Here is an 11,622-nt window from a genome sequence, read left to right as displayed (position 1 = left end):
GATGAAGATCAACACGGTGCGTTACACACAAACATGACAAGGGGGAAACACAAACATCCCTGGGTGTTATTTTTCTTACCCGGGATTTATTTTGTGTGTACAGGAGATGTTCCCTATGCCGCCGTGTGGAGACCGCGTCGCATCACATTCACCTGAAATCGCAGTCCCAATAGCTACGCACACGTGAACAGCAACGTAACAATCCGTCACTTCCATGTCGCCACTGGTGCAAATGAGACTCTGCTCCTGGGAGTCAGTGGGTCTCTGTGTGAGTCTGTGGATTTATGTGAGTCGATGTGTGCCTGTATGAGTCTAGATGTCTCTATGCGTGTCTAGAGGTCTTTATGTGAGCCTAGAGGTATATATGTGAGTCTAGAAGTCTCTATATGAGTCTTATATGAGTGTAGAGGTCTTTATGTGAGTCTAGAGGTCTCTATATTAGTCTAGATGTCTCTACGTGAGCCTAGAGGTCTTGATATTATATGAGTGTAGAGGTATTTATGTGAGCCTAAGGCCAGATGGTGATATATTGTGAGGACAGATTGTGGAGGTCGCTTGTCAACTCTCAAGAGCTGCGGAGGGGAGACAGCGTTGGCGAGGAGGTGCCCTGGTGCAGCATCAACAGCTTTGGCCACGATGACGCCTTCGTCTTCATCGTTGGTCTCGTGAAGAAGAGACGGAGGCGGCTGAGTGGGGTTTACCCAGCCATCCACAGGAGAATGTTGAAGAGGAACGTGCTCAGAGCGAGTGGCAGAGACGCCCCGCAGTAGAGACAGAGCAGCACGCCGAGAGAGACTCCGCAGAGCACGCTGCGCTTGTCTCGGATGCACGCCTTGATGAATGCGCAAAACTGCAATGAGACAAAGACGAAAAGACAAAGACCCCCGTATAGCCTTAACAGACTGTTGGGGCAAGTGCTGTTAGCGAGTAGAACCTATGAAGGCCGGAACGGCACACGAGGGGGTGTGTGGCCAGAACCATGCCCGGCCGCCTTTGTCTCCCCAATAGCGACGTTTACACACCACGCCAGGTACTCATTTGAGGCTGAGTCGACCGAGTGGAGACCCAGGACTGGTTCAGATATTCGTCTTCCTTATTGGTCGTTAGTGGGAATCTAACACGGGTGGCCTTGTTCGATTAGCACGGTTGGCTACGTACTGTGCGAAAGAAGCTCAAAATACATAGATACATACGTGGCGTAGTTCGCTGCACCACCGTTTAAACCTTTTCAGCTATCATTCGTTGAGGGGACAGAAATGTGGCTCTGATCTTGGCGTCCCGTTATTCCTTCATTATATATGTCCTTTCCATACAAAGAGGCCTGATTCACTTGTGAAAGGTGCCGAATATGGTTACATTATCATTATTATTAAATCCAGAACATGTACTTTCCATAGACCGAGCGTGATGTTCATTGCATCCATGCGAATTGTTCCAGAGTTAAATGTTTGCATACTTGGCAGTACGCGTTTGCTATGCATGTGGTCATCGACACCTTAGACACCCTTGCAATCGAGATTTTCCATCTCTAAAGGGCTTTTATAGATAAAACACGTTACACATGAACCTATAAACACCGGCCAGGCGGCTCGGTGACAGAGTGAGCGGTTCCTAATCAGAAGCTTGTGAGTTCAAATCCTGGTTGAGAGGTGGTGGTTCGGGGGAGCGGGGTTGACTCATCCCATCATCAAAATGTGTACCACTATGTGAGGAAGTCTAAGGTGGAGTGACTCGCCCCCCATCATCCCAGGCAGGTGGAATTCCCACGAATTGTTCAGGGCTGTAAACGGATGCGCACTAATGCATCTCATTCAATCAGAACAACATTGTAAATACATTTGTTCGAGTCAACTTTGTCACTGGAAATGTAATTAATGGAGCATTGCGTTATCTTTGTTTTATTTATTCTGTAACACTGTTGTTTTTTGCTCGGATCTCTTTTTTTTTTGCTGTGATTTCTATTTTCTTCATTCTTGCACTTCGTTTTTTGTAACGTTATGGCACTTGCCACTTTGGTGAACCCTGGTGACTCTTGCGATGAAAACTCATCCTGCTCTCTCTCAAGTTCTCACCTCGATAAAACAAAAAATATTGGAGCTTGACAAACGCCGCACGCAGTTTGTGTTTGTATGAATGACGTCACAGGAGCGAAAGTGCGTGCGCGTGCCCTTGTGCATGCCCGCGTGTGTGCCCGCGTGCGTGCCAGCACCTGCTCGGTCTGGTCGCTCCACGCTGATCCGTAGCGGCAATGCGTGGCAAAGTGCTCGCAGTTGTTCCACAACAACGAGTAGACGCAATCGCCGCGAAAGTTCTCGGCTCGACTTGCGACCTCCTCCGCGGGCAAAGGGCGGCTGCGCTCCTTCTCGAGCACGACTCGATCGCCACCGCCCCCGCTCCTCCCGCCATTCCCCGCGCGCGTCTCCGCGCAGTCGGTGGCGTTCACCAGCACGGTCGGCGCTCCGTACACGAAGTCGTCGTAGGCGTCGATGCGGACCGTGCCGTTACGGGCCATGGAGCCCAGCACGAGGCGCGTGTTGGTCACCACGCTCCGGACGCGCCGCGCATCGCTCGTCAACAGCGGCAGCACGTCGGGCAAGAAGTGCGCGACCCTCTGCTCGCCCAGGTAGATGCCCACGTGCGTGAAGAGCGTGCGTGGCACCTGCAAGAGGTCCCCGCGCCGGTGCGCGCAGCGGCTCCGCTCTGCCACCGCCGTGGCGTTTTCGCGCGGAATGACGTTTCGGGACGAGACCTGCCTCGGGCGGCTCGCAGCACCCCGCGTGGAGTGGGAGTCCCCTCCCGGCGACTCGGCTCCTTCATAATTGCGGGACGCGCCGCCCTGCACAATGCTGCTCCTTTGCATGCCGACTTTGTGCGCCTCTCGCCAGTGATGAATGGGAGTTTTGCTCGTGAATAGCCGCGTTTTATTCTCACGTAACAAGTGAATCAAAGCAGCGGATTGGGTGGGAGATTAGGGGAGAGGGTTTGTTGCGCAAGACACTCGGGGGTGGGCGACGAGGTTGAGGATTGAGCTGCGAATGCCGCTGTGCTCCCGCTGCTTGTTGGCGAAGCGGGAGCCGGATTTGGTGCAGAACGTTACGGGATATTCGGATGTTTTAACCGTAGCAAAGGTGATATAAGATTGTTTATCTTCCCACATTGCGGTACTTTAGCACCAGAATTATGTGCAAATGAGGTCGAATATCCATTGCCGATACAGCTGACTCGATTCATTCTGAAATTAAACAAAATCCGCCGTCAAACACGCAATCCATGGTCACCCATGGGACCTAAAAACTCTACCACACGTGTGTTGAGGATATTTTGGGTTTGGAGCGCAGTGGACGAGGAGGCAACCCGGGCTGTGGGGGGCTGCAACCCCCCTCTGTGCACACGCCAGGACCTCTCACGAGGGGCCAACACTGGCGTAAAACCAGCAACAACTTGAATCGTGCGATCCTATGTGAAACGCTTAAATCAAATGAACACAGGAGACGTTTACTCACGTGATTACTTGAAGTGGGTACTGTGAAAGGTCTCGGTGCTGTGGTACGATAACACACGATTCGGCAATATAATCACGTCAGCTTAGGCAGTTACAAAACGTACTTTTGGAATTTCTCACCGTGTATTTAAAGCCACGAAAATTCCTCAATACGGTGGATTTACACGCTTAACCTAAGCTTGTGCAGGGGCTCAGGTCCACAGGAATGCTGGACTTGGGCAAAAAGTGCTCCGCCTTAATTGGGCTTTTTTTCTAGTCTGCCGCGATGAGACATCCACCACAACTCGCATTTCAAACTCCATCGGGAGACAGATGCGGCATTCAGAGCTTCGTTATTTTACTTTCCAAAGAGTCCTCAATTCCATCGATACTTCAATTGTAGTGTGCACAGTTTTACTCAGGGACTGTGTGTTGCGTTGATGTGGTCTGGGACTGTTGTTGCTGTTGTTTTGCTGCTTTTCCCAAGCTTGTGAATTAATGTACTTAAGCAATTTAAACTTTTTTTTTTATTGTTTAAGGGGCGCCACGCTGACGAGATGTTAACTACTTCGCCGAGTATACAAGTGGTCGTGGGTTCGATCCCGATCCTGACCGTGACGCCTATTTATTTGGAGTTTGCATTTTCCTCCGTGGTCGCGTGGATTTTTTTTCCGGGTCCTCGTGTTTTTCCCTCCAAATTTAGAAACGTGCGTTTAGAGTATTTGGCTGCTATAAATGTCCACATGATAAGCTATCACTTGTCACCAGGCAGCTTCTGAAAAAGAGCTATATAGCTCAGTGGGCCTTACCTGGTGAAATACAAATAGTTTATATTATTTTCACTGATTTGCTTACATTTCCTACACTCTCCACTCCTTTCGTGTTTGTGTATTGTTTGTGGTTGTAAGTTTCTGACCCGCCCCTATTGGAAATCTGTGAAAAAGCGCTTCACACCTCATCGGATTTCTGCAGGGAAAATAATTAGTCTGATTCTGAAGGCGAATGGCTGAAGGATAGCGTTCTTATAGCATCAGGGCAGCCAAAATTGCCGTTGCATCTTAAACTTCATAACACGTAGGTATTCACAACCAATATAATTCTTAGGATTGTTTTAGTTAGGCGACAATGATCTGGCCAAATGTCTGTCGTCAAATCCTCCACCACTGAACATAGCCAAACCATTTTAATTGTCACGTGTATTATTTAAATACGTGTGGTTTGGTGACGAACGTTTGTAAAGATCATAACGTGACTTAACCCATAAATCAGTGCTGCCTCTTCTTAAACCTCGTTGGAGAAGTGACACATTAGATTCAACTCATTATTCTGTTGTCAACCACTCTTGCCTACCGAAGGTGGGAAACCCCTGCGGAGCCGCGTCAAATGTGACACAGACAGCGATTCTGATGACGTTACGAAGCTCCCCCCCGGCCCCACCCCAACTGTTTCTATGCGCTCTGAACAGTCGAGTTCTGAACTGGACTGTGCTCTGCGTGGCGGCGTGCTCGGTATTGGGTCGCCTGTCGGCGTCTCGCGGTGACCGCTACGCACCGACCAGAAGAAACCGACTTCTGATGATGATGAATTAACGATTCTGTCTCATCAGCAGTCACGCACGCGCTCACAACAATGATGGCGAACCGTCACGTGCTTATAGCAATCAGATGTTTGTTGCAACAGATGACACTTGTTAGACATCGGTTCTAGCTCGATGCCAAACTATATAATTAAGATTACATGGGTGGTTGAGAACTTCGTGGGAGTGGTGGTGAGAAGAAGTACTTTAAGTGAAAGCCTTTAGGCAAGTTCCAACTTCATACCAACTCAATAACTCATTCATCCTGAGTAACGGAGTCTTCATGCTTCTGGCAGTTTTCCACTTCCCCTTCCCCCACTATTAAAACTGGGCCCTTCTTGACGTGCCACTGCCTTTCATTTAGGCCCATTCATCAATCAAGCCACTCCAGTATTATTCTCTCCTCCCAGCTTCCTTTACATTGAACACAGTGCTTTGTTTGCAGGGTTTGGTTGAGGATTCACCAGTGAATGTTTGCTCTCGCATTCTTACAAAGTTAGGATGCACAAGTAATATATACACTCATAATTCATAGCTTATGATACGCTAATGAAACGTGACATTAATGAAGCATCTTTTTGGGGGTTTTAGCAGCATCTACATTTTTTTCCAAATTTAAATATTGCTTAAGTTTACTCGCATTAAGTGTGTGGGACAGAGGTCAAAGTGCTGCCGTGTTCCCTTCCAGACGCCTACTTCTGTATTAAAACTAGGTACAGCCCACTGAGCTATATCGCGCTTTTTCAGAAGCGACCTGATCACAAGTGATAGCTCAACGAAGTAGCTTTTCATGATGAAATGTATAGCAGTGAAATACTCTAAACGGATGTTTCTAAATGTGGAAGGGAAAACCGGAGGACCCTGAGAAAATCCACGCGACCACGGAGAGACACGCAAACTCCCAAATACACACGCAGGGTCGGGATCGAACCCACGACCTCCTGTATACCAGGCGAGGTAGTTAACATTGCACAACCGTAGGGCCCCAATTGCCACAAAATACCCAGCATCCATCTCAGACACCCGAGTTCAAATTCCAACTTATTTTCGAGCTGCTCCGTTAGGGTCTAGCTCTGTGTTCCTCAACGTAGCACGGATTTCGTGCTGTGGACTCTAATACCCGTATCTTTACGCTTGGACTCATCTTTCTTCCAAAGTGGTTTCCAGAGCCCATGAAAAACATGCCCTGCTAAAGCAATGCACATCTTTACCGTCTCACATTATATACATGACTGTCTCTACGTACACAGTCCTCGACCACCTGCTCTACTCCTACCATGACTTGCAATCCTACTGCAGTCGCCTCGTTTCTGCCGCAAACAACTTTCTTGGAAAAGCGTGTAACATCAGACCACAATGCCTGACCTGTGCTGAAGATCGCCAATACCTGTGTAGTGACATAAGAAGGGAGGGGCTGCTGGGGGCTCTGGGTCCCTGGGAGGGCCAGGCGCTTAATCCCCTTGGCGCCAGGCGCTGGGTTCCCAGGGGGTCCAGACGCTTAAGCCTCTGGGCGCCAGGCGTTGGGTTCCCAGGCGCTTAAGCCTTTTGGCGCCGCCAACGGGGGGGGGGGGCTGTGTGTGCTCTGTGGGATGTCTGGTGGCGCACACGGCCCCACCCCTCGTTGGACTAGGCATAAAAAGCGGAGCTCCCTAGACGATCGGGGCCAGTTGTAACTCAAGACCCAAGACCCACGACCAGCCATCTGAAGACCCTGGGATGTTGTGAGAGCGAGTGGTGGGACTCTGGAACTCCCGACTCTACGACCTTGTGAGGGCGAGTTCCAGAGCGTAGCCAGAGTAGAGTATCTAGGCTGTGTATCTAGGCTGTGTACCTAGGCTGTAACAGAGTATCAGGACTGTTGGAGTGTTGTATTGTAATAAAGAAGTTACCTCTACAAGTGTCTCCGGAACCCATTACATTTGGCGTCAGAAGTGGCAATGGAGACAAGAAGTGAGCCACGTACCTTCAGTCCTGACGGCGATGTTGAGGAGCAAGCGGCGACGGGGCAGCCAACTCGGGCCGACAACGACGCCGCACCTCCGGCTGAGCAGTCGTCCATCACACCTGCCGATCCTCCTCCAGCGTCGAGAGCAGCAATGGAGGAAACGCTGCTTCGCCTCACCGAGCTGCTCCACGCCACCGTTTCCATCCTGGACGACATGCGTCGCTCACAGGCGGAGACAGGAGGGAGAAGGCGGCGCAGCGGCCGCGCCATTCCGCCGGCTCCCACACAAAGATGGCAGCCGTTCCCGCAGCAAATACATCCGGGTGTGTCGTCACTTCTGCCGGGGGAGCAATGACCGCTGGGAGCGACGTCACTTCCGGGCCCAGCGTGGGCCAACCCGACGACGCCGCGTCATCAGCGCTGCATCCCTCACCGCCGGGTGACAGCTGTTTGCAACCTAGCAACGCCGCGTCATCAGCGCTGCGACCTTCACTGCCGGACAACAGCTGGCTTCAACCTAGTGTAGTGACAGAGAAAGGTCACTACTGTGTCGGCCCGTACGAAGGCTGGGGGCCCCAAGGGGGTGCCTGGGGGGTCACGTGGTGGAGGGATCCGGACCCTCCCAGAGGTGGGGGAAGTGAGGCGTGTCCTGGGAAGGGAGGCGTGGCCTGAAGAGAGCCAGCCACGCCGGGGCGGAGCCAGCCACGCCAAACCAAATATAAGCGTGGTGTGAACGCAGAGCGAGGCTGCTGTTGTACTGTACTCCAAGGTGAAGACATCTTCGGTCGTCAAGTCCCGAGTCGTCGTCCTGGGCCAGGCAGGCCATTGCCTGCCTGGTCCAGTCTGTGTCGTGTTCCAGAGTGTTAGTGAGTTGAGGAAGGTGGTCACCACCTCATGTAGAGTGTTATATTATTTACCGTTTAATAAATAGTGTTGCCTCCAAGTTGCGTGTGCACCTAATTCGAACCTACTACATCTGGTGTCAGAAGTGGGGTAAATAAATATTGCTAGGTGTTATCCTAGGGAAGTAAAATGGGCACACGAAAAACAAAAATAAAACTCACCTGGACGCCTTCGTACAACGGGGACGGTGTGACGACCATCCTTCTGACAGCCCCGGGGATGGCAGCCCCGGTGACAGAGAGAGAGAGATGGCGCTGCACGCGGAGCGGCGGGACTGTCACCACACTGCTGCTTCGCCGCCATCGGGAATGGAGCGACGGAGCCGCGGGGAGAGGACACCATCGTCGCTGCGGGGGCTGGCAGGGGAGGCCCGGCCATGCGGGCCACGGGGTTCCCGCCATTTCGGCGGCTGGTCGGGGCGCGGTTCCCGCCAAAGCGCCGCTCCCGCCATTTCGGCGGCTGGTCGGGCGCGCTTCCCGCCAAAGCGCCGCTCCCGCCATTTCGGCGGCGGGAACGCCGCTCCTGCTGCTGAAATGCCGCTCCCGCCGACATCAACGCCTGCGAAGGGGGAGTTCCACACGTTCGGGTGGCGCCCCCGTCTTCTGCTCGAGCACGAGAGGGTGGATGGGTTCGCAAGAGCAGGCCGTATTCATCATGCAAGATTCTTTGGGGCGTCCCCGTGCTCCACCTTGCCGCGCTCCGCTATTTAAAGGTTGTGTGAGGGTCGCTAGCCCCCGCGATCCCTCCCTCGGTACCCCTAACGGCCGGGTTAACCTCATTACTCGTCCCCTCGCTGCTAGGCGAACCGCTGCTGCGTTCTTCACCCATGGGGTGAGAGCCGTCGCTCCAGGATTCCCCTCCCCCGCGGGTCCGCGTAGTAGGCATGTTTAATTACGTACGCGCACACCCACACACAGCTCTGCGCGGCACTCACTCAACCCTGACCACTCACGCTAGGATCGCGCACCTGTATTATACACGTCGTGAACGTGCGCGCACACACGCATACAGCTCCACACGCGATACCCACTCTTGCGCCGCTCTGCGCCGCGCTCGCCGCTCACGTTATGATCGCGCACCTGGGGTACGCTGATTACGCACGCCGCGAGCTTACGCATACACAGTACCACACGCGTTCACACTTATAACACGAGATCACACGAGGCCACGATCAGCTATTAATGATTTATTGTCTGCTACGTGGGACTGGTTGTTGAGTCAGTATGAATCGACGAGGCTGCCTACTCTACTAACCCGGAACCTATTCCCTATTTATCGTTCACGAAACACTTTTACCTCCTTACTCACGGTTTGAGGCACTCGACGTTCCGTGGGTTTTTCTCGCTGCTTGCCTCGACACGTCGCACGGACGTCCGGAGGGCAGAGCTGGGGCAGTCCTGGACGTTGGCTTCTCGGAGCAAGAGAGCGATTTCCCCTTTTTGCCCCACTATTTATCCTCCCTACATCAAAGGGAGGCTGCGCTGAACAATGGGCTCGTGCACCTCGAGCCCGCGCACGGCGGTTCCGGCGCTTTTGATATGCTAATCAGTGAGCGGCGTTGGCGGCGTACATCCTAATTACTCCCTTACCCTTCCTAACAATGGGGCCTGTGCGCTCAAGCATAATGTTCCCAACCCTCCATGACTATGCGCAAGAGTCCATGCGGTCCCGCTATTCATGCTGTCCCCTCCCTCCTCCGCCTGTCTCGTCGACCCGTGGGGGTGTGTGTGGGGGGAAAATGCGCCTCCACCGCGGTGGCCGAATGCCCCATGCCGCGACCCCACCATATTAAGGCTGGTCGCAGCGCCGCGGCGCCACGTAGCACGGGGGAGGTCGTCCAATTCCCTGATCGCCGGAAACCGTGAAAGTTTAATCCCGATAAGGGCTTCTCGGATAAAAACCGGTCGGCCAGGTGACCTCCCCACGAGCTCTATGGGGGGGGGGGGAATGCGTGCGGGTGTGTTCGTGCGAGGTGAGGTGAGGGGGACGCGGGGTCGGCTCCGTCGCTTGGTGGTGGCGAGGTCTTAGATGGGGCGCCTGCTGAACGGCTTCGTGGCGGCGGCATGACATAGCCCCCCGAGGTGCTGGTCCCCGTCCCGGGTTGACTGGAGCACCTTGCTTGAGCCGCGCCCACGAGGAAACGCTGCGGGATCCGGGGGGTCCGTCCGGCCCTCGTGGCTGGTCTCGGGGTGGGTGGCTCCGTCCTCTGCAGCTCCTGCGGCGGCCTCCTCCTCCACTCCAGCGGCTCTCCCTGTACCTCGGTACCTGCGGGCTGGGGTACAAACTCAGAAGCGGAGGGGTTTAGGGGCCGTCGTCCGCGCCGTCCCCTGGCGGGGTCGGGGCGTCTCGGGGGCCCGGCGGGGCCCATGTAGGGTGCGAGGCCCCCCAACACGAGGGGTGCGGGTACTCCGGGATTACGGGGCCTTCGAGTGACGGGGTTCTCTCTCGCCGGGGCCGCTTTCCACGGTTTTAAGCGGCGGACGTTGACCACCGTCTCTCGATCCCTCTCCCCGCCATAAATTAGTACCGTCCAGGGGGAGATCTGTCGCACCACGGTCCAGGGTCCCCGCCAGTAGGTCGTCAGTTTCCCCACCTGCCCGGCCCCGACGCGAGGGGTGTGTAGCCACACCTTAGCGCCTGTCAGGAATAAGGGGGGTTCCATGCGGGGTCGGGTGCCCTGTTCCTGCCGCCGATGCGCGGCTTCCCCTTGCGGGTATGCTCGACCTCGGGCTTCTCGCAGGGTCTCCAACAGGTGTTCCACGGGGCGGCTTCCTTCCTCCGGCTGGGGGGAAGGGACGCCGAATAGCAGATCTGCGGGTAAACGAGACTCACGGCCGAACATCATTAAAAACGGGGTTTGTCCCGTCGACGTGTGTACGGTGGTGGCGTAGGCGAAAAGGGCGTAGGGGAGGTGTTCGTCCCAATCCCGTTGATTTGCGGCCGCCATACGTTTGAGTTTCCCCGCCAGGGTCTGATTCATGCGCTCCACCATACCGTTCGCTTGGGGGTGGTACGCTGTGGTTCGGTCCTTCTGGATTCCGAACTCTCGGCACAGTGCCTGGAACAACTCGGCCTCGAACTCGCTACCCTGGTCGGTGAGGACTCGTTCTGGGATCCCGTGCTTAAGTACGTAGTGTTCCACGAATGCCCGGGCCACCACCAAGGCCGTTTTATCAGGGATGGCCACTGCCACGGGGTAGCGGGTGAAATACTCTACTGCGACTAGGATATATCGGTTGCCTCGATGGGATCGCGGGAATGGCCCCTGTAGGTCAATCCCGACCAGCTGATTCGTGCGGCTGACGCGGAACGGCCTTAGGGGTACCTGGTATCGTGCCGGTTTCGGCCCGCACTGCTGACAGGCGCGGCAGCCCTGTACCCAGGCCGCCACGTCTTGTGCCAATTTGGGCCAGAGATACTGGCGACGCAGGGTCTCTCGAGTGCGTCGTTCCCCATCGTGGCCCCCGAGTGGGTGGTCATGCACCAGCCGAAGCAGCTGGGGTCGCACCTGGGCAGGAACACAGATGCACCCCGGCTGGCCGGCCTCGGTTAACTCCCGTACCACTCCGTTCTGCACACACAACCGGGCATACAAACCGCTCCAGGGTCCTGGCAGGGCGCTCTTTTCCTCCCGCAGTGCCGCCTCCACTGCCGCCAGATCGGGATCTCGCTGCTGGGTCTGTCTCAGCTGCTCGTCGTTCAGGCCCGGGAAGGCGC

General features: G+C 54.7%; 1 protein-coding gene across 1 annotated transcript; it reads right to left on the bottom strand.

The window, feature by feature from the left end:
* Positions 1-687: 687 nt before the first annotated feature.
* Positions 688-2,995, bottom strand: LOC144727519 (lecithin retinol acyltransferase-like). Its single transcript, XM_078606395.1, has 2 exons — positions 2,210-2,995; positions 688-850 (listed from the first exon to the last, which is right to left on the bottom strand). The coding sequence occupies exons 1-2, from the start codon at positions 2,858-2,860 to the stop codon at positions 698-700; spliced, it is 804 nt and encodes a 267-aa protein (XP_078462521.1). The 5' UTR covers positions 2,861-2,995; the 3' UTR covers positions 688-697.
* Between the last annotated feature and the right edge of the window lie 8,627 nt (positions 2,996-11,622).

This window comes from Lampetra planeri, chromosome 25 (genome assembly GCF_965212315.1).
Source record: "Lampetra planeri chromosome 25, kcLamPlan1.2.h2, whole genome shotgun sequence".
In the NCBI taxonomy this organism is placed as follows: domain Eukaryota; kingdom Metazoa; phylum Chordata; class Hyperoartia; order Petromyzontiformes; family Petromyzontidae; genus Lampetra; species Lampetra planeri.
The sequence above is the reverse complement of the archived record's forward strand: the minus strand, read 5'-3'. Positions and strand labels throughout refer to the sequence as shown.